This window comes from Macaca thibetana, chromosome 15, assembly GCF_024542745.1.
Source record: "Macaca thibetana thibetana isolate TM-01 chromosome 15, ASM2454274v1, whole genome shotgun sequence".
NCBI lineage: Eukaryota > Metazoa > Chordata > Mammalia > Primates > Cercopithecidae > Macaca > Macaca thibetana.
In genome coordinates, this window is record NC_065592.1 from 30,858,467 (window position 1) to 30,881,640 (window position 23,174).

General features: G+C 39.2%; 2 protein-coding genes across 6 annotated transcripts in view; both read left to right on the plus strand.

Annotated features, from left to right (window-relative positions):
- CTNNAL1 (catenin alpha like 1) overlaps positions 1 to 23,174 on the plus strand; it is a 264,318-nt gene that overhangs the window by 159,693 nt on the left and 81,451 nt on the right. The gene's annotated exons all lie outside the window — the stretch shown is intronic.
- Positions 1 to 23,174, plus strand: part of TMEM245 (transmembrane protein 245) — a 123,725-nt gene that overhangs the window by 76,853 nt on the left and 23,698 nt on the right. For all 5 annotated transcript variants that reach the window (XM_050759549.1, XM_050759548.1, XM_050759547.1 and 2 more), the window contains 3 exons: positions 6,342 to 6,442; positions 8,098 to 8,272; positions 10,961 to 11,155. In XM_050759549.1, coding sequence (XP_050615506.1) covers positions 6,342 to 6,442; positions 8,098 to 8,272; positions 10,961 to 11,155 — 471 coding nt within the window. The remainder of the gene's footprint in view (positions 1 to 6,341; positions 6,443 to 8,097; positions 8,273 to 10,960; positions 11,156 to 23,174) is intronic.

The following is a 23,174-nucleotide window of genomic DNA, read 5'->3' on the forward strand; positions in this document are numbered from 1 at the left end:
TTCTTCATTATTTTTCTTCTTCCTTAGACAGGTAATTCCTACTCAGCTGTGGTCTAAGGCCCTGTGTACACTGAGTTCATAGAGCTTCTCTGGACTGGCTTGTTACTCTCCCCATCCCACTCCTTGCTTCAAATATCATTCCATTAAAAGCAGGTCATCTGATTAAATCCTGAATTGTCTTGTTATTTTTTTCTTACTCAGTTTAGAAAAGTAGCAAGCACAATCTGGTTTGTCAGAAAAGAGAGGGTTGAGAGCTAAAGTTAAGTGTCAGGAAATGTGTGAAAAAGTAAGTTTCATCCTAGAGTTTATAAAGGATGAAGATCAAGAGCTGGTTAGGATGAAGATCAAGAGCTGGTTAGTTAACATTGTAAACAATCATTTGAAGTCAATTCAAGCTCCTGGTGCAGAGGAGTTATTATTATATATAGTTGTGGAAAGGAGGCATGAATATTCACACCTTTAGTGCCATACGGTATAAATATACAACAGGCTTTATTAGGGGAAAATCCTAGCTGAGAAAAAGCTGATCCTGCCTAACTCTTGGAACTTTTATTCCACAGAGAGGTGTGCTTAGGTGGGGCATAGCTGGATTGGATGCACGATGGCCTACCTTCCAATAGACAGGAATCCTGCCCTGTAATAGTCTATATATAGTATGGGGCAGGAGAACATCTCTAAGACTATGTAGTAATGGGAGGTCTATGAGTAGGGAATAGGCCTTGTTAGAAAGCGGTGCCTCCAGCTCAGTGGCTGGTGTGTCAGTCTCTTCTTCCATTGAGCTAAATCAGGTCCACCTGAGCTACCAAAAGGAGGGAGGAAAAGAACCTCCAGAGTCTTTGAATTTGATTCTCATCAACTACTGAGTGCTAGCAGAGCTTGGAGTAAAATTAAAGAACAACTGTCAATAATCTTTGAAGAATCACTGAAGAAAAAGGTCCCAGAAAACCAAGAACAGGCAGATATTTTTTGAGACATAAAGGTGGAAGAAGCCTATATATTCCATAAATTTTAGACTGGTTAACTTGATGTAAGTGTTCTGTCAATTTCTGCAGTAAGTGCTTGACCACATGGTTGTGAGCAGTTACAAAGGGAAGGGTAATGACCATTGGCACCGTGGATTCACACAGCATAAGTCATACACGGTCACCTTTATGGAATGCCAGAAGCCCACGTCTATCGTGATTTTTGCAAGAGAGTTGATGAACTGTATCATAATGTCTTTCATAGATAATAAGACAGGGAAGTGCTTATTGAATTTGAGTATGCAAAAAATGTTGACTAACTGGTTGATGTCAACCAATGAATGAATGAAATGGGGAAATGATCTTTCAGTGGTATGATTGTAAGTAATATTCTTGCATTGATTAATGATTTCTGGTAGCCCATTCAAACTATATGGTGCTTGCCATTAGTTATATGCCAGATGACGTTTTATTTGACTTTGGGAGTAAATTATTCCTAGCAGTCTCTGAAATTTAGGTTCCAAAGAACCCTGGAGACGAATGATAATTATATGCCCAGTATTATAGGTTATTTAAAATAACCAAACCAAAACTTGTGTGTGCACAGCATGTAACAGTGGTTGGCACGTAGGGGGTTGTGTGTGCACCTGTAGTCCCAGCTACTTGGGAGGCTGAGGTGGGAGGATCACTTGAGCCTGGGAGGTGGAGGTTGCAATGAGCCAAGATTGCACCACTGCACTCAAGCCTAGGCGACAGATTGACACCCAGTCTCAAAAAAAAATTATCAGCTATACCTTTATTATTAATGAAAGAAGAAAAACAAGTTTAGAAAAAGTCCTTATAAGAGGGAGGAAGTTCTAGAATTAATGGTGATAGTTGCACAAATTATGAGTATAATAAAAACCACTGAATTGTATACATTAAAATGATGGAATTTATGTTATATAAGCTTCATCTCAATAAAAAAATTTTATTAGAAAACAAAGGCAGGAGAGTCAGAATGAAGGAGACATGTGGACAGAAGCAGAGCTGAGAGATGGAGAGAGATTGGAGGATGCCACACTACTAATCTGAAAGATGGAAGATGGGGCCTTGAGCCAAGGAATGAAGGCAGCCTTTAAAAACTGGAAAAGGCTAGTCCAAGTGTGGTTGTATTTACAACTAAATGATCACAACCAGTTACACATTGCTCTGTTGCCTCTCAACTCTCACTGCTTTACTTGGCTAGCCTAAAAAAAAAAAACTACTGAAAAAGAAGAGAAAACAGATTCTCCCTTAAATCCTCCAGAAAGAATGTGGCATCTTGGTTTTAGGACTTCTGACCTGAATTATAAGATAAAAAGTATGTTTTAAGCCAATTGAGTTTAGGGTAATTTATTACAGCTGCAACAGGAAACTAACACAGCCCACTACATGCCAAGCACAGTTATGTGCTGTGCACATGCAGGTAGCATACCAAAAAGTTTTAGTTTGGTTATTTTAAATTGTAAGGTGAAATAACCTGTAATACTGGGCATATAATTATCACTGAATTCCAGGGTTCTATGGAACCTAAAATTCAGAGATTGCTAGGAATAATTTACTCCCGAAGTCAAATAAAACTTCATCTGGCATATAACTAATGGCACACACTATGCCTGGCTAATTTTTTGTAGTTATACTAGAGACGGGGTTTCACCTGTTGCCCAGGTTGGTCTTGAATTCCTGGACTCAAGCCATCCACCTGCTTTGGCCTCTGACAGTGTTAGGATTACAGATGTGAACTACCGCAACCAGCCAGGCAACAAATAAAAATGCTATATATTTATAGTTTGTAATATAATGTTACATTGTGAAATGGTTAAATCAAGCTAATTCATATATTCATTACTTCACATACCATTTTTGTTGTGAGAACATTTAAGATGTACTCTTTGCAGTTTTAAAGTATACAGTGCATTATTATTAACTGTAGTCACCATGCTGTACAATAGATCGACTGAAATTATTCATCCTAACTGAAACTTTGTACCCTTTGACCATCTCTCAGCCCCTGGCAACCACATCCTACTCTCTATTTCTGTGAGTTCAACTCTTACATTCCAGATGCAGTATTTGTCTATCTGTGCTGCGCCTGGCTTATTTAACTTACCATAGTGTCCTCCAGGATCATCCACGTTGTCGCAAATGACAGGATTTCCTCCTTTTTTAGGGGGGTGCTGAATAATATTTCCTTGTGCACACACCACATTTTCTACTAATAGCCACTGCTTATTGAGCATCCACTGTGCACTACGTCAGTTACTAGGAGCTTCAGATGCATTGTCATTTAGTTTTTCATGAGCTGAATTGTTCTTCCTGCCAGCATCCACTCACATAAAACTGTGAGGTTTAACCTCATACCTTGAGGAGATATGCGGTGCGGTAGGAGGCAGTGGCTTCTGGATTGGTGTCCGTGGACTCTTAGTTTTTTCTGAATTGAGAGATTAAAGCTAGTATTCGTTATAAAGTTAAATAGATACCATATGACCCAGTATCTCCACTCCTAGGTATTTACAGACGAGAAATGAAAGCATATGTCCCCAAAGACTTGTACACAAATGTTCATAGCAGTATTATTCATAATACCCCCAAACTGGAAACACCTCAAATGCCCATCAACTGGTGAATGGATAAACAAATTCTAGTCGATCTGCATAATGGAATACTACTCAGTAATAAAAAGGAACAAACTACTGACATACTCAACAATGTTGGTGAAGCTCAAAAGCATTATGCTAGGTGCAAGAAACACCAAAAGTACATGACAACGTGAATGTACTCAACACTATTGAAGTGCACACTCAAAATGATTCAGATGCTAAATATTGTGCCATGGATATTTTGCCAAAATTTAATACAAAGCTGTATAATGTATGGTTGTGTTTACATGAGATTCTAGAGAAGGCAGAATTATAGTGGCAGCATATCTAATGGCCGTCAGAGGCCAGAGTTTAGGAAGGGTTTGACTATAGAAGGGCATGAGGGAACTTTTTGGGGTGATGGAAATATTCTACATCTTGATTGTAATGATGGTTGTAGAATGTTTATATTTGTCCAAATTACTGAATTAAATGCTTAAAATTGGTGAGTTTTATTATTTGTAAATCATAGTTTAATAAAGCTGATACAAAAAAGAAGAAAAAGTTGCTAGGAATTTGAGGGAGTTAAATTCTGTTTTCTGGTAAATTGTAAGAGGATTTTTCTCTGCTGTTTTATTTATAAAACTTCTTGTGTGCCAGATCACGAGTAATGAGGTAGAAGGGAATATATTGTCTTCTCATCCCTCACTAGGTTACATGAATATGTTTAGTAACTGCAAACAATATATAGTGCATTTAAAAGTTGCCTTGAGAACATTACCAGCAACCAGTATTCTCAGCGGTGAAAGAAAGAAGACTGTGCTGTTTTCTGCACGTGATCCTTACTGGATTGGGCCTTGGTTACTTGCCACCCAGAGGGGTGATTGAGTTGCAATATTCTGTTGCACCTTTGATGTCAACTTATTTTTGGCTTAAAATTTTTTAAATAACATAAGGTTAAGGAAGGATCATGATAGCTCTATCTTTTCCTCACTGACCTCCCTAGTTCTAGACAAATTCTATACTTTTTTCCTTTCTTTTTCTCTGTGGTCAATGATGTCATTATTCCCTCCCCCTCAAAACCTACCTTCTCCCTTGGTCTCCGGGAATACTGCACTCTAGTGATTTTCCTCCTACTACAGAAATGATTTCATTACCTCTCTGGCTGTTATTTCTTTGTCTTTAGGTCCTTTATGAAAACTCAACCTGTTGCCCTTTTTTCTCTCCACTTGCCCCTTTAGGATGTCCTATGCTCTTCTATAATTATTCTGGTGCGTCTCAGATGTCTTGTTCTGAATTTTCTATTAAGCCTTGTCTCTTATTTCAGCTGCCTCTATGGTATTTTCATCATCCTTTTTGAGTTCCTGTTGCCCTTACTAAACAAACTCCCCTTTTCTTCCATGCTTCTTCCATTCTGGCCTTCTCCATGTCTTTGAGACACTGCTATTATTTCCCCCTCAGGTTTAAAACCTGAAGCTCTGTTATTTTCTTTTTGCTCTGTCCTCTCTGTTTAGTTGTTGAGCAGATCCTTGGTATTTTCTTTGGGGTCTTTCCCTTCCTTTTGGTATTTTTGATACCACTTTATTCTGGGTTCTTGTTGCAGAGTCATATGGCACCTTTATGACATTGTCTGGTGAAAGCTATTGGTCAGGATGACAAAGCAGATTTTATAATTGGGGAGCCATTCTGCCACTGGATCCATGTCCCAGAACCCTACTAAATGACTGAATCACTAGATTACAGGGCTTGACTTTGCTCCTAACAGTATACCTCTTTTGGGATGCTTTAGAAAAGCTTGGTGTTTCCTTTTGCATGTACAAGGTCTCCTTTGCTGCTAACGTCTTCTTTTTCAACTACAGCTTTTCTTCTGTGGTGAACGTATGAGGGTGCTTTCCCTGCACCCCTCTGCACCACCCCATAGAGTCCAGGTTTTTATGATTTTGTGCTGCCTTGAGATTACTTACAGGTTGCTGCCTTTGTGCTCTCTGAACAGTTCCTTATTTCCCCTCCTTACAGTCCTGCCTTACTGATCTTCCAACTGAAAAACACAGAGCACCTGACATTGCAGATTTTCATGTACTGAATTCCTGTATTAGTCACCAAATATATGTGTCTGTTTTTATCTCTCTTGTATTTTTCTCTCTGATTTTACTCTGGAGTTAGGAATCTTTTTTTTTTTTCCTGTAAATTCTCTCCCAATGACCTGCATTCTTTGATAGAATTTGTAAGAGATGTTACTTTGTAGGCTTAGTTGCATAGTTTAAGAAACGTAGGAAGGTTTTGTTAAATAAAAGAAAGATGGTGAAATACAAGTTACACTGTCCGTTACTGGCTGTTTCCAAAAGGGGAGGACTGGCCAGAGCCTGGGGTTTCTTAGAGTTTAAACTGTATTCTTGGAAACATGTTATTCACACTTGATTTTCTTTCCATTTGTTTTGGTGGTGAAATATCTGCTTCAGAGTGAAAAGTTGATGAATTATTTCAGAGAATAGGGTATTTTAAGGTGTTTCAGTTATTTTTTCCATCAGAAATTTAAGGAATAGTTAGTAAATATATTTCCAAATAAAACATATTTCATATTACATGAAGAATAACTTAGTAAATGTATTTAAAATAAGGTGTTTATGTTTCTTTGAAATAAAATGAAAACAGCATTCTCAGGCCAGCAGAAAAACTAACGCTATTACTTGATTTGGAATCAAGTGGCCACGTGATTTTTCTGAATCATGATATGACACTGTGTTTATTTACTCTTTCTTTTTATCTTTGGGCATTCCAGAGGGGTATTTGATGCTTCCCTCAAAATGGCTGGCTTCTATGGATTGTACACCTGGCTGACTCATACTATATTTGGCATCAATATTGTCTTCATACCATCAGGTAACAACCATATTACACCTTCCACTGTTCTCTGTTTAAGGAAAGTTAAACCATTTTACATACGTCTAGGAAATGTCTACTTCCTCAAGTTTAAAAAACTAAATTTTTTGGCTTGAGATAGAATCTAGTCCACATTAGGAACAGAAATATGATTTATAATGTGTTTGTTGCTGTATCCCCAGCAGCTAGAACCATACCCAGCACATAGTAAAATTGCTATTAGTCTGTTCTGTCACTGCTATGAAGAAATATCTGAGATTAGGTAATTTATAAAGAAGAGGTTTAATTGGCTCACGGTTCTGCAGGCTGTACAGGAAGCATAGTGGCTCCTGCTTTGGGGGAGGCCTCAGGAAACATAATCGTGGTGGAAGGTGAGGGGGAAGCAGGCATGTCTTACATGACTGGAGCAGGAGGAAGAGAGGGGAAAGGTGCTACACAGTTTTAAACAACCAGACTCACGATAACTCACTCACTCACTCACTATCATGAGAACAGCATCTAGGGGTGAAATCTGCCCCCCATGATCCAGTCACCTCCTACCAGGTTTTACCTCCAACATTGGGGATTACAATTTGACATGGAATTTTGATGGGGACACAGATCCAAACCCGTATCAGTTGCCCTAAATGTTTGTTAAATGAATGAATGTTCTAGCACTTGGCATAACACGTAGGACATAATTGACTCTCAGTAATGTTTGAATTGAACTGATTGGCAGGGAGCAATGTGTTGTCAAATAGCTTTGTCCATGAGGGATTACATCCCAGGGCAAGATGAATGCTTCTGAGGGCACATAAGCTGCCTCCATACCTCTTAAGATCTGTTGTGGTGGTTCTTCTACTTCTCCTTCCTTTATTTCTATGGCTGCTTGTTTTCCTAAATATCTCTGCCTTCCACATTTGCCTCTACCACTATCCCCCTCTTCCCCCATTTGTCTGTGCTTCCTTCTACATTTTCAAGTTCATTCACGTTCTTCCCTACTGTGATGTTCACAAACCTACCCTCTGGCCTGCAAGCACCTTGTGAGGTGGAGTGGTAGACTTTTCATATAGATGAGAGACCAGTTTTCCAAGGTCACATACCTGGCTTCTGGTAGGACCAGAACTAGAAGGTACATCTGCTTTACTCTTAACCTGGAGAGAAGCCAGATGGAGGAAGAGCGCTTGAACATAACTGCTCTGAACGGGAATGACCTTGAAGCAGGGTCCTTCATCTCAGGATTTTTTCTGTTTATTTTTATTAGAAAGAAGCAAAGTAAAGAATATGCTGAGGTTTAGAAAGTAATTTCTGATTGGGCTTTGGATTCAGTATAAGTTTTGACACATGTTCTGTAGGTATATTTATAGGACCGTATATTAACTATTGATTGAGAGTAACAACTCCAGAACCCTCAAATTCTATTGCTTAAGAAGAGATCCATAAATAAGACACAGACTTGGAAAGATTTTTAGTATCACGTTTTAAGATACTGAGCCTTTACTTAGCTAGAAAATTCAGTTAGATAGGGCATATCATTTCCCTAATATTTGAGTTTGTGAGTATTTAACTTGTTTTGTTGGAAATTGTTGAGGAGGAGGAGCTACGGCTTCGATTCTTTTGCTTTGTTAGTGTTTTGCTGATGATGTTAAGTTGCTTTTCTTTTACTCTTTTTTCAGCGTTAGCAGCAATCCTTGGAGCAGTGCCATTCTTGGGGACATACTGGGCAGCAGTACCTGCAGTTCTCGACCTGTGGCTGACACAAGGGTTAGGATGCAAGGCCATTTTACTGTTGATTTTTCATCTCTTGCCAACATACTTTGTAGATACTGCAATCTACTCTGACATATCAGGGTAAGTAAGCCACAGAATTTCTTAAGTTATTAGTGAATCCTCCAGGCATTTCTGTTGTTTTTTTTTTAAGGGAGGATTTTTTCCTCTCGGGTATACAAAAGAACTGGTAGTAGGAGTTTTCAGTGAAATAGCCTTTTGTGTTCCCACTGATATAATGAAATTTTCATTTAAAATAATATTGTTTACAAGGCATGATATTTTGGGGTGGTTTTTTTTTTTTTTTTTTTTGGTGGTTGTTGCCTGAAAGTTCCAGAGCAACTTTTTTTTTTTTGAGACAGTATCTCACCCAGACAGCTGGAATGCAGGGTGCAGTCATGGCTCATTGCAGCCTTGAACCTTGAACTCCTAGGCTCAAGCAATCCTCCTGCCTTGAACTCCCCAAGGCACTAGGATTATGGGAATGAACCACCATGCCCTGCCAATATTTTATTATTACATATGTATTATTTATCATTAATATATGATGTCCTGGGTTAAAACCAAATTGTGAATAATTTTGTCTTGATTTAGTGACATTTAACCTAGAAAAGAATTATGACCTGATGTACATCAAATATTTTAAGTACAGTGAACTGTTAATGATTATATTTATCTCTTCTTTGGTTTTGGAGAAAATGATGTTAGATTATATGTCTGAGGATTTCCATGTGAAACCAAATCTCAGCAAGTTAATTTCTGGCAAGCAGAGCTCTCTAAAAGTATAATTGGAATCGTTCTGTGATAAATACAGATTAACTCTAAGTCAGAATCAACACTTTAGCCATATAATACAATAAATAAATGTCTGTTTTCATAGGTTTTGGTATCTCTTTTAGAAATTGCACTAAATAAATCAAGCCAGTTCTCAGTCATATTAAAACTTGAGAGAGAAAATTAAAAGGCTGAACGTCATAGTGTGGTTAACTAGTGTGTCACAGTTGACATTTGAGTAGGACTAAGTATGATTTATACTTAAGTGCTTTTATTTCTTTAAACTTTGCTGTACATTTTATATTAAGGTTTACAGCTGGAATTAAAGAAATACTGTCTTTTTTTTTTTTTTTTTTTTTTTTAGACAAAGCCTCCCTCTATCACCCAGGCTGGAGTGCAGTGGCGCAGTCTCACCTCACTGTATCCTCTGCCTCCCAGGTTCAAGCCATTCTCCTGCCTCAGCCTCCTGAGTAGCTGGGATTACAGGCGTGCACCACCACACCTGGCTAATTTTTGTATTTTTAGTAGAGATGGGGTTTCACCATGTTGGTCAGGCTGATCTTGAACTCCTGACCTCAGGTGATCTGCCTGCCTTGGCCTCCCAAAGTGCTGGGATTACAGGCGTGAGCCACGATGCCCGGCCTAAAATACTGTCTTTAAACGTTGTCATTGGGAAATGAAAGGTTTGGCATAAATTGTTTTAGTTTTTAGTAGGTTAAGCTTTTATTAATAAACTCCCACACGTTTTTTTTTTTTTTAAAGCTTTAAGGCTGGGCATAGTGGCTCAAGCCTGTAATCCTATCACTTTGAGAGGCCGAGGTGGATGGATCACTTGAGCCCAGGAGCTCAAGACCAGCCTGGGAAACATGGTGAAACCCCTTCTGCACAAAAATAAAAAGATTAGTTTGGTGTGGTGGCACATGCCTGTAGTCCCAGCTATTCAGGAGGCTGAGGTGGGAAGGTCATTTGAGCCTGGGAGGTCGAGACTGCATTAAGCCGTGATTGCAGCACTGCACTCCAGCCTGGGTGACGGAACGGGGAAAAAAGCTTTAAGCATTTTTGATAGTTTTCCTTGAATGTGTTGTTTAGGGAAGAAGTTTACTTAGCAAACATTGAATACTGCCCTAAATCATTTTTTTGGAATGAGAAAGACAAACACATTATGAATATAATACATTGGTTTCCTGAAGACTGGTTCTCCACAAGTCTTACTTTGATTTAACTGTAATATAGAACATCCTTCCAGGATATTTAGTTATTTGCCCTTCACTGAATTGTTCTTCTCATCTATGTTTAAAACTAGAAACAAACAGAATGTGACTTATTTCCCAGTCCTTCTGATGTCAGTGGTCCTTTCTTGTCATTGTCAATGTGCTGTGCTACTGTGTTCTATTTTATTTCATTCCACTTCTGTAAGTGATACTGTAATAAGCTGGAGGGCATTTGTGATTCTCCTGTGAAATAGAAATCTTGGGCTTTGTGACAGATATTTTCCTCAGGAGGCCTTTTATCATTACCTGTGTTAAAAACTGTATTTTAGGAGGTTGCCAAAAGTCTGACCTTTGAGTAACAGGGATGCTATCGTTGTTGTTGTTGTCGTATAAAAGCATAATTAACTGAATTATATGCTCACTTAATTATCCTTGATGGAGGAAAACTTAACAGGTGACTCCTAACCAGTCCTAAGCCAACATTAACCCATCATAGGCAGGCACCTGAAATGGGTATAAAATATCTATTAACATTGCTGACTTTATTATTTCATTCCTGGAGCTATAAAAAGAGGCAGATGTCACCCATAGGAAAAAGAAAATCTTGCATCTCAATGTTATTGCAGTCAGTGTTCATTGTATGCATCGAGGTGATCTAAAGAAAGATCTAAAGAAAGCTGATAATATGCCAAAAAGCATAGTGTATTAAAGAATGAACATTGTATTAGAAATGTATTTCAGATTTACTCCAGTTTTTGTGTGTTAAAGGTCATGCTCTTTATTCCAGAGGTGGCCATCCTTACCTGACAGGCTTGGCAGTGGCCGGTGGAGCATACTACCTAGGCCTGGAAGGAGCAATCATCGGGCCTATTCTTCTCTGCATACTTGTGGTTGCTTCCAATATCTATAGTGCCATGCTAGTGAGTCCCACGAATTCAGTGCCCACGCCAAACCAGACCCCATGGCCTGCTCAGACTCAGCGGTGAGTTAAAGCAGAATAATCGTAAGCTGTGTTTATACATTGAGCTGTCCTGTCTCTGTATTTGATAAGTAGCTTCATCCAGACTTGTCAGGATAAAGGTATTTGAGTACCAATGCTGTGATAAAGGTTGCAGAAGACACTAAGTGAATACAAATCGTTGGCAGAGTTTTGGGTTTCACATACCAAGAAAATTTAAAACCTATATTGGGGCAGGGAGCAGTGGCTCACACCTGTAATCCTAGCACTTTGGGAGGCCAAGGTGGGTGGATCACCTGAGGTCAGGAGTTCGAGACCAGCCTGGCCAACATGGCGAAACCCCATCTCTACTAAAAATACAAAAATTAGCCAGGTGTGTTGGCGCATGCCTGTGATCCCAGCTGCTCGGGAGGCTGAGGCAGAAGAATTGCTTGATACTAGGAGGCGGAGGCTGCAGTGAGCCCAGATTGTGCCACTGGACTCCAGCCTGGGCAACAGAATGAGAGTCTGTAGACTCAAAGAAAAAAAAAACCTATATTGTTTGCGAATTGTTAATGTCATGAAAAGCCAAAAATAAAGTTAAAAAATTTAATACCATGTGGAACATGGTATACCAGATTGAAAGAGACTCAAGAAATAGGACAACCAGGCCAGATGCAGTGGCTCACACCGCTAATCCCAGCATTTTGGGAGGCTGAGGTGGGCAAATAACCTGAGGTCAGGAGTTTGAGAGCAGCCTGGCCAACATGGTAAAACCCCATCTCTACTAAAAATACCCAAAAAATTAGCCAGATGTGGTGGCAGGCACCCGTAATCCCAGCTACTCGGGAGGCTGAGGCAGGAGAATCGCTTGAACCTGGGAGGCGGAGGTTGCAGTGAGCCGAGATCATGCCATTGGATTCCAGCCTGGGCAACAGAGTGAGACTCTGTCTCAAAGGAAAAGAAAAAAAAAGGAAAAGAAATAGGACAACCAAATGCATGGCATGAGTCTGGGATAGATTTCTGGATTGGGGATGGGAGGAATCTATAAATAATATTTCTGAAACAATTGGGGAAATTTGAACGTGGACCATATGTTAAATAATATATCAATGTTAAATTTGGTTTAACCAGTTTAATAATGATACTTCGATAACCAGTGATACAATGATAGCCAGTCATAACCAGTGACACTTTTGTTCTGTAGAAGAATGTCCTTTAAAGATGACCGGTCATGATGTCTGCCACTTATTTGCAAGCAGTTCAGCCAAAACAGAGGGAGAGAGGAAGTGGCTGTAGCAAAATATTAACAACTGGTGAATCTAGATGAAGGACATATGGTTGTTAATTGTACCAGCATTTCAATTTTGTGTAGGTTTATACATTTTTAAAATACAAAGTTGGGAAAAAATTATTTGGGACGCCAATATAAAGTTGCAACGTGTTATTTTGTAAGTACAAATATGAAAATAACAATTGCTGTTATCTGCTGTCACCAGCATTTCATAAAATAAATTATAATGTTTGAAAAATTTTCCCAATTGTCTTATAATTTTCTTAAATTTCTTTAGGTATAATTTATATATGATGAGGATGTACATCTAAGTAGCCACATATACCTCTAAATAGACAGGTTGATTTTTCCATATACTCACACCCATGTAACCACTACCCATATCAAGATATAGAATATTTTTGTTATTCTAGGAGGCTTCTCCCTGCCTCCTCTCAGACCCCACTGCCTGCTGATATTCTAACTGTAGTCACTTTTCATTAGTTTTGCCTGTTTCTGAACTTCATGTAAAAGAAATCATATGGTAGGTACATACTCATATAGTCAGCCCTCTTTGCTCAACAGTGTGTCTCTGTGTGATTCATCCATGTTGTTGGATGTTTTACTCTGTTCATGGGTCATTCTTTCATTGTTGTCTAATCTTCCATTACATGAATATATTGCAGTCACATTTAATCATTGTAGGACTAATAGATATTTGGGTAGTTTGCAGTTTATGTCTGTTATAATTCAAGTTGCTATACTTTCTTTTTTAAAAAAAATTCTTATTTTGCCATGAACGTTTTTGTACATGTCTTTTGGTGGACATGCGCATAGTACTTACTGTAGTTGGACATATACCTAAAAGTGGAATGTCTGGTTATACATCTGGTTTTAAGTTTAGGTGGATACTTAAAAACAGTTTTCTATGTCGTGTGCCAGAAATTACATTTTAACAACAAAAAAGTAAGAAGGACAGTCTCAGAATAAAAAGTAAAAGATTTTTAACTTTCCATAAACTATATGCATTTACCTTGTTATCTGCAATTGGAAAACACTAGTTTTCCTGCCACTGGATATTCTTGTATAATCAAGGAGTCATTGACAAGTTGTTTCTGACAATGCATTTAATGAAAATATTTTATGCTTTTATGTAAAATTCTTTAACAACATATGATTCTGTTTAATTTTGTTTTCAGTGTTATATTTTGTGAAAAGAGACATGGTCCTTTAACTCGGGACAAATGCAGTACAGTCTCTGAGTTAGAGCCGGTTAGGGGGCCATTTTAGCCAATGCATGATCCTTACTTGATGGCAGGGGAAAATCAGTTTTTCCAAAAGAATAAAAGGAGAGATGCCTCGGTGATTTTGACAAGGGCCTTCCCAATTTGGTAGTGGTGACACTATGATATCCTTTTCTGCCTTTGCCTCTTAAAGACAAGTGCTCAGGTACCTGAGATGCCAGTGTGCTCAAAAGCAACAGAATGCACTTGCTAACTTGAGGCTGTGTTCCATGGGCTTGCCAAACACAAAGAAAAAAGAGAATTGATCAATATTTTGCTGTTATTTTGAGTAAAACTTAATGATTTCAAGTTACTAAAGCAAGAGTTAGTTTTTAAGGCGAAACAAAAGCAACTTAAATGAATTCTTTTAGAGGTAATAAACCTTTTTAACCCTCTCTCTTTCTAAAAGTACAAAATGCTTATGTGGTATGGCGGAGTAGAAAAAGATAATGTGAGGACCCATGTATATAGCCTTTGTCTTTCAAAGTTACTCATGCACGTAGTTTAAAGAGTCAAATTTCTACAAAACTCAGTGAAAAATAAGGGCTTTGCCTTCTCCCTCTTCCTTTTTCTAAGAGGAACCACTTTTTGACCCTAATTATTTTGGTATTTACCTCCATATCTTGAAATGACATGCTTATTTCTGATTTGGTCATGTATAGGCATCATCTAATAACTTCCCACTTGGAAGGTTAGAAGTTAGCTTTCACTACCCATTCCCCTGGAACAAACTGTGATACTGGTTAGATCAGTATTCAGGTTTTACATTATTATGACTTTAAATTATATTCATATTTGAGCCTTCTCATATATTCTAATATTTCTTTACCCCTACGACTTTTGCTTTCTCTTGAGTTAGTAAAGATACTGGTTTTTATTTGCTTTGCTTTCCATGTACTTATAACTAATCCCATCTCAAGCTCCGCACCAGGCACTCGCCTCTCCACTTGGTATGTTCAGTTGCACCAGGCATAGTTGGTCTTCTGAACAAGACTCTCCTGAGTATCTTGGTCTGCCCCATTGGAGTGCTGTCCTTTTGGCTTGCTGTTCAGCTATCACCTTGGGTATTCCCTCAACTCTCCCTTGCGTTGGAATCCTTATTTCTTATATCCTATATAATTTTCTTTCTTGATTTATTCCTTTTTGGTGGAGCACATCGTCTTGTAGATTTTCAGGAAAATATGCATAGGAGGTAAATTTTGAGGGACGATGCATGTCTGAAAAAGCTTTTCCTAATGTCATACTTAATCCGATAGCTTTCCTATGTAGAGAATTCTATGCTTGACATTTTTTCTTTAACATTTCTTTATTCATTGTTTTCTAGCTTCTAGGATTGTTGTTAAAAGTCAAGCAATTTTTATTCTTGATTCTTGTTAATTTAACTGTTTGAAGACATATAAGATCTTTTTGTTTATCTGTGTTTTTTGTCCTGATGGGCACTTGCTAAGACCTTTAAAAGTGAAAACTTATGTTCTGGTGTTCTGACATTTTTCTTGAGTTGTTTCATTATTTCCTTTTCTTCTTTCAGAAATTTATTTTATTTTGACGTTGACCCTCATGGACTGGGCATTTCACATTTTAAATACTTTCTTTTTTCACTTGTGTCTTTTTGGCTCCATTTTCTGGGTGATTTCTTCAACTTTATCTTGTAGCTTTACTATAGCACTTTCCATTTCTACTTGCACATGTTTTTCAGTCTCCTTTATTGAGGTGTTATTTCCTTAGAATAAAATGTGCCTTTTTAGCCTAGAGGTTTATGTTTTGTATGACATGTAACAAATTACACGTTTAGCAGCTTACTATACATTTACGACACAGCTTCTATGGGTCAGGAGTTCAAGCAAAACTTGGTTGGTTCCTCTGCTTAGGACCTGACAATCTGCAGTCACAGTTGGGGTTTCATCTGTGGATTGGAGTCCTCTTTCAAGCGGTCCTGTTGTTGGCATAATTCATTTCTTTGTAGTTGTGTAACTGAGACTCATGGCTCCTAGAGGCTGCCTCTCTTCATAGGCAGCTGGTAATCTGGGTTTTTGCTTCTTTAAGGCCAGCAGGAGAGTATTTTTCTAACTTCAGTCTCTGACCCCTAGACTTTTTAAAAGAAGAGCTCACCTGATTAGACCTAGCCCACCCAGCATAATTTCTCTTTTTTAAGTCAGCTAATGAGGGACATTTATGACATCTATAAAATCCATCCACCTTTGCCATACATGTTGAGCATCCCAAATCCCAAGTTGGAAACTCTACAGAATCAGAAACTTTTTGAATGCCAACATGATACTCAAAGGAAGTGTTTGTTGGAGCATTTTGGATTTTTTTTTTTTTTTTTTTGAGACAGAGTCTCACTCTGTCACCCAGGCTGGAGTGCAGTGGCACGATCTCGGCTCACTGCAACCTCTGCCTCCCAGATTCAAATGATTCTCCTGCCTCAGCTTCCTGAGTAGCGGGGACTTACAGGTGCATGCCACAACGCCTGGCTAATTTTTGTATTTTTAGTAGAAACAGGGTTTCGCCATGTTGGCCAGGCTGGTCTCCAACTCCTGACCTCAGGTGATCTGCCCTCCTCAACCTCCCAAAGTGCTGGGATTACAGGCATGAGCCACTGCACTCGGCCAGCATTTTTGATTTTGGATTCTTGGATTTGGGGTTAGTATAATGTAAATATTCCCAAATGCAAAAAAGATGTGAATCACTTCTGTTCCCAAGCATTTCAGATAAGGGACACTAACCTGTATTAACAGAACCACAATATCGGGTATTGAAGATGTTTGGCTGTTGGCTCATGTTAAGAATGAGATATGGCCGGGCGCAGTGGCTCACGCCTGTAATCGCAGCACTTCGGGAGGCCGCAGTGGGTGAGTCACCTGAGGTCAGGAGTTCAAGACCAGCCTGGCCAACATGGTGAAACCCCGTCTCTACTAAAAATACAAAATTAGTCAGGCATGGTGGCATGCACCTGTAGTCCCTACTACTCGGGAAGCTGAGGCAGGAGAATCATTTGAATCTGGGAAGCAGAGGTTGCAGTGAGCCGAGATTGTGCCACTGTACTCCAGCCTGGGTGACAGAGCGAGACTCTGTCCCAAAAAGAAAAGAGACTCAGAAGCTGTGGTGGATTATGATATGTGTTACCATAATATAATGTGGCAGGGCCACTGCTTTGTCCAGCCCTTAATGTCAGTGATTTTGGTCCCCTTTTTGGGCTCGTGTAGTCCTCAAAGAAAGAGCTTCTAATCTGGCTAGAGACTAAAAGCCTGGCTGCCAGCCTCCCGGGAGCCAGGAGGAGGAAAGGGTCTGGACAGCCTTCAAGATGTAAACATCCACTTAATCTCCCAGTGTTGGGATGGATGCCCACTCTCATTTCTGCCTGTTGTGCACTAGTTCAGAGACTTTTTTTTTTTTTTTTTTTTTTACCTCCGGAGGGGAAAAACCTCTAGTTTTCTGCCAAGGAGGGGAGAGGGTGGAGTCAGCTGCTTGGCTGGGTGGGAGGTGGGGTGAGGCTATCAGAGGGTGTTGTCTTACTGCTCTTTAAGGAAACTGTAGAGCAGTCCTGTGTTTTCCCCCACCTCCGACTCTACTTCCAGAGTTACTTGATGTCACCAGTTCCTAAGCCTGGGGGATTTCTCCGAATAAATCAAAATGTTTCCTGGCCTTTCTCACTACTGGTTTAAGATTCAGCTTTTTAGGGTCTTGTGTTAGTCTGTTTTTCATTGCTATAAAGGAATTCCTGAGGCTAGAAAATTTATGTAAAGAAAATAAGTTTATTTTGGCTCATGGCTCTTCAGACTGTACAAGAAGTATACTGCCAGCACCTGCTTCTGGTGAGGCCCCAGGAAACTTCCAGTCATGGTGGAAGGCAAAGGGGAAGCAGGTGTGTCACACGGAGAGAGAGGAAGCAAGAGAGATGACAGGCTGTTCTAAACAAACTGCTTTTACCTGAAGGAATAGAGCAAAAACTCATTTATCATTATTGGGGGGAGGGCACCAAGCCATTAATGAGGGATCTGCTCCCATGGCACAGACACCTCCCACTAGGCCTCACCTTCAACATTAGGGATCACATTTTAACATGAGATTTGCATGGGACAGACAGCCAAACTCTATCACATATGCCAGATCATAGCAGTCCCACCCGCTTTCCACCTTCTTAGTATTTGTTGCTTTTGCCTCTTAGTTCTTTTTTTTTTTTTCTTTCATGGCCTTTGCTGTCCATGGTGCAGCCACACTGGCTTTCCATCAGGCCTCAGATACACTAGGTGCCATTGAAACTCTGGGCCTTTGTGCTTGCTGGTTTCTCTATGTGGATAATCCTTCATCTGGATAATCCCCCCATCTTTCCTTCTTAAGGAACTCCTAACTATTCAGATCTCAGTTCGAATGTCAGTTCATCAGAGAAGCGTTTCCTACCCCCAAGATTAGGTTATGGCCTCCTTGCCAGTTTAATGTGTTTATAGTTTGTACCTTGTACTTATTTTTTTTGGAGTACAGTTTTCATTTATATACTTGATTATTTTTCTCTCTCCCCCATCCCAACTTGACTATAGTTGCTGTTACTGCCAGGGCCAAGTCTGTTTTAATTACTGATGTCAACCTCTGTCAACAGTATTTTGTACTCAGAATGCTCAATTCCTAGTGGAAGAAATGAATGGGCTGTGAGGGAATAGTAGCTACAGAAGCATGAGCTCTGAAAGGGCTTGGCTTTTTCTAGGAATTTGTATATTGTTACAGTGTGACAATACAGGATAGACGGTTGCATTTTATTAAACAGACATACCTCTTAATTCCATACCGCAAAAAAACTTGTTGGACTACTATCTTCACACAGATGAATGCCCATTCTCCTAAGGAAAGATTGTAGGAAGGAAGACCTTCTCTGCTGCTCACTGTTGATAGTGAGAATGTAGTGGATACAGCACAGCTTTGGGCTGCCAACTATTTTGGCCTCTACTGAATAATCAGAACCTTTCACTTCCTTTGTTCTCTATTAATAGTGGGCTTGTTTAGGGAGATGGGATGGTAGGGAAAGGCAAAAACATCCCTGTAATCATGCATACTTTCTTGATTTTTGGACAGGATAATCAGACTTGCTTTGATAGACTTCTTTCACTTCTACTAAAAATTGAGCAGCAGTCTGTGAATATTAAAGCCCAGAAAATCCTGTAAGGAGTATATCCCAGGAAGTCTTTGGGGGATGCTATTCTCCATATTAATAGTTTTCCTTTGCCCTCTGTTACACCTTGACAGTGTTGAAGGTGACAACTGGAATGTGGTCCTTTAGGAACTCAGCTTTATGTTTCTCTAGGGAAGATTTAGTAACTTGTGGCTGTTTTTGTACTCGCTTTCTTAATCTGAGGTTTATATCTTTCATAACTAAATACCCAAAGTATAATCAAAAATGAGTATCTGCTGGGCATAATGGCTTATGCCTGTAATCCCAGCACTTTGGTAGCCCAAGGCAGGCGATCGTTTGAGTCCAGGAGTTCAAGACCAGCCTGAGCAACGTGGTGAAACCCCATCTCTGGGTCTCTGTAAAGTGAGGCATAAAGATACGCGCCATAAACCATCCCCACTTCTGCAGATCTTTACGCTAACCCTAAGAATTTCAGTTGGGGTGCACTTGCTGTCTGTCATTCCACTTTAGAAGATTGAGAAAAGAGAGTAAACTGGGGTTAGAAAGGGAATACATTTGATTTACTTTCTGTTACTTGAAAATTTCCTGAATCTGTTCATCCTCTTTACCCCCAGCGGTGTGACCCACTGCCAGGATTGCTTCAGCAGCCTCTTTACTGGTGCCTGCCTCGAGTTTGGCCCCCCTCTAGTCTGTTCTTCATAGCACCCTCTCTCTGATGTTTCTGAAACATAAATATTCTACTCTGCTGCTGCTTAAAATTCCCACAGTGGCTTCCCGTGGCCTTCAAGATAAAGCTGACATATTAATTTGTCCTGTCAGACTTCTCTTCTCATGCCTTTTTTCTGTCCACTTCTCCAGATTCATCTCTGTGCTGTGTGCCTTGCATTTCATTTTTCAACCTTATTAAACTTGTTTTAGTTACCAGAAGGCAGTGTCATCTTTGCAGTGTTGTCCCCTCTGTAAAGAATACCACTTCCCTCCCAGCCAAGTCCAATATCATGGTCATACAAAGTACCCTTTTTGTGAGAAATATTACTGAAACTGAACTAGGTAAGAAGTCCTTGTTGTGTCCCTGTGGTATCTTATACTTCTGTTGAAACTTAATACATGTTTTATAGATGTGTGTTTAATTCATTGTTTTTTCCCATTAGTTGGTAAACTTTTTGAAAGTGGGAGCTATATCTAACTTGACCACTGTTTTGCTATTCGTAACGTGGTGTTTGGTGCATAGAAAGTGCTAGATGAAGATTTAGTGAAGTTGTGAATTAGTGAAACCAAAAGCAGATTAGATAAAAAGGATTTTTCAATACAACCTTGAGGCTGATAAAAGAAGATGGGACATAGTAAACCCTAGCCTTAGAACTTTATTCCAAATTTGTTGGAAGGGAGGGGATATGTATAATAGTGGTTGCATGTGGTCTGTCACAGGATTGTATGCTGGCACTGGTGTAGGAAATATACAGTCAGTGCTGGGGAGCCAGCTAAGTAAGTTAAATTAGTCAGTTATAACTTTCAGGCATCCATAACTTATTCTGCACGTCTAGGAAGCTGGAAGTCAACAAGTCTTCCGTTGTTAAATCATAAAAGATTTAAATATTTACATGGAGGGAAGAGGGTAGGGGGTGAAATGAATTTGTAAAGATCTCATTGAAACTTTGAGGCAAGCAGATCCCAAAATATTTTCAAAGAGCAAGGAATAGTGAGAGACTACACTGCACAATCCCTGTTGCTCTGAAAGGAGGTGTAAAATGTTAACAGTCCTGTAGTCCCCCAGTTACCTGTGGTCCCGTTCTGCATTGCTTATTCTTAGATGAGAAATTCTATAACCATGATTCCTTGCAGCATAATAATCCTTAGAATTTGTGAAAGAATACTGTATTTAAATGGTTTAGGTAGGATGTTAAAACATTTTCAGAAAATAGTATCAATGCAGTGTTTATTTCTAACGCAGAGAGTTATAGTTTTGTGAACTTTGCTTATTAGTTAGAGCTGTGCCTCTGTAATAAGCCAAAAACCAAATAATTTCTGCATCTCTAGACTATAGATACTGTTTTCCTGGAGATAGAGATTTGTTCAAGATCAGTGTTACTTCAGTAGGGTTCTATACACACACACACCTCCCGCTCCATCACCCTAATACCCTACATACCTAGAGAGAACATTGAGATGAAAGACTCTTAGTAACTGATTTCTAAGCTTGCTTCAAGTTGTTGGTTTTCTTTGTTTTCCTGAGTCGTTTTGGAGGCTTTCTTGGCCTGGAGACAAAATTTAATAGTAGGTAGGAATTTCAAGGTTACAGCTAAGCTTACTTGTCAACAGAGAGCAGTGACTAGACTAACCACAGCCTTAATCTTATTTAATGTGTCTTTGCCCTGAGGCAGAAATCTTCATTCATAATTTAGAGGAAATGAATAGTTAATAGATATAAAATTGTAGGTATCTGAGAAATTTGAAAAGATGTCAGAGAACCCCGTTGGGTATTAGAAAATGCTTTGTAGTATTAGCCAGTTTTTGACTATTGCTTGCAAAGATTTTCCAGGGCTTTTCAGAATTAAGTGCTACCTGAAATTCATATTGTCTGAGACAGCAGCCAGCTTGGCCTGTAGACAAATGTAAAAACACAAACTTGGGTGAGACTGAAAAATAGCTATCTAGAGCTATAGTGCTGACAGGAGTGTGAAGGTGATTTTTTTTCTCCCCAGACATTTTCTCATGTCTGGAGTCATTTTGATTGTCATTCTAGTTAGATAGAGGCTGGGGATGCTACACAACATCTTATAATGTAGAACAATGTCAAGATTGAGAAACACTGGTTATAGATAGATAGATAAATAGATATTAATGCATATAAACATACATGTGTGTATACAAATCTTCACTTTCGGACTTGTTTTCAGAACATAAAAATCTTTAAGAAAAGAAAATTCATTTCAATTTTTAGATCAGCCAGCATCTTTAAAAATGGTTGGTGTATTCTTGTCACACATAAACCCTCTCAAAGCCTCAGGATCCATAGCCAGGAGACTCACAGTTTTTCAAAGTAGAGCTGTGCTAGTAGAGGTGTGCTTCAGAGATCCAGAGGCTTAGGGCACCATCCTTGAAAGAGCCTTGAGATAAGTGAACATCCTTGAAGGTAATTTCTTTTCTGTGACATTTTACCTGTTCCCCTCTTAACACTGAAGTATTTTCCTCATTGAGTGCTGCAAGGTTAGTCTTTAATTGAACTCTGCCTTGCCTGTGGGCCTCCTAAATATTTGTATGAATTGAGAGTCAGGAGAGAAAAGGAGTAAGGGAGGGGGCATGATTGTGGAATTACATTTGAAGTTCAGATTGTTTGTTTTGTAAGTTTTTAGGTGATTGTACCTAATGAAAGCTTTTTGTTATCTTTAGTTTCTACTACTGTGAGCTGTTTCTTAAGTTTATGGAACACTTACTTTATATTGTACTTCCTTTTATTCCTTCTTCCCTCCCTCCCTCCCTTCCTTCCTTCTTTTTTTTTTTTGTGGGGGATGGTGGTGGTGGTGCAGGGTCTCATTTTGTTGCCCAGGGTGGACTGGAGTGGCATGACCTAGACTCACTGCAGCTTCAACCTCTTGGGCTCAGGTGATCCTCCCACCTTAGCCTCCCAAGTGGATGGGACTATAGGCATGTGCCACTATGCCTGGCTAATTTTTAAATTTTTTTTTTTTGTAGAGATGTCTCACTGTTGCCCAGGCTGGTCTTGAGCTCCTGGCTCAAGCAGTTCTACCTCAGCCTCTTAAAGTGCTAGGATTACAGGTGTGAGCCACCATGCCTGGCCTTTAGCTCTATTTCTAATGAAAAAGTTGAGTAATTTGTTGACAATAACTAAGAGTTATTAGTATGAAATAAACTTAGCTTTATTTGACTATTATTTAAAAAATCTGCCAGGCACGGTGGCTCACACCTGTAATCCTAGAACTTTGGGGGAAGCTGAGGTGGAGTTACTTGAAACTAGGAGTCTGAGATCAGCCTGGGTGACATAGAGAAACCCTATCTCTACTAAAAAATTTGAAAAAAAAAAATTAGGCATAGCTCAGTCTCAGCTACCTGGGAGGCTGAGGTGAGATGATCACTTGAGCCCAAAGCTTCTTGAGCCCAGGAGCTGTGATCACACCACTGCACTCCAACCTGGGTGACGGAGTGAAACCCTGTCTTTAAAAAACAAGTGTTTTTATCTATCTATCTATCTATCTATCTATCTATCTATCTATCTATCTATGAAGAAACAACATAGTATATGTGTATGTGTGTATAAAGAAAAAATATAGTGATATTGCAAAGTAATATAACTTTTAACATCATTTACATAATTATAAATTTAATATAAATTATATAACTTTATATTATATAATTAATATAACT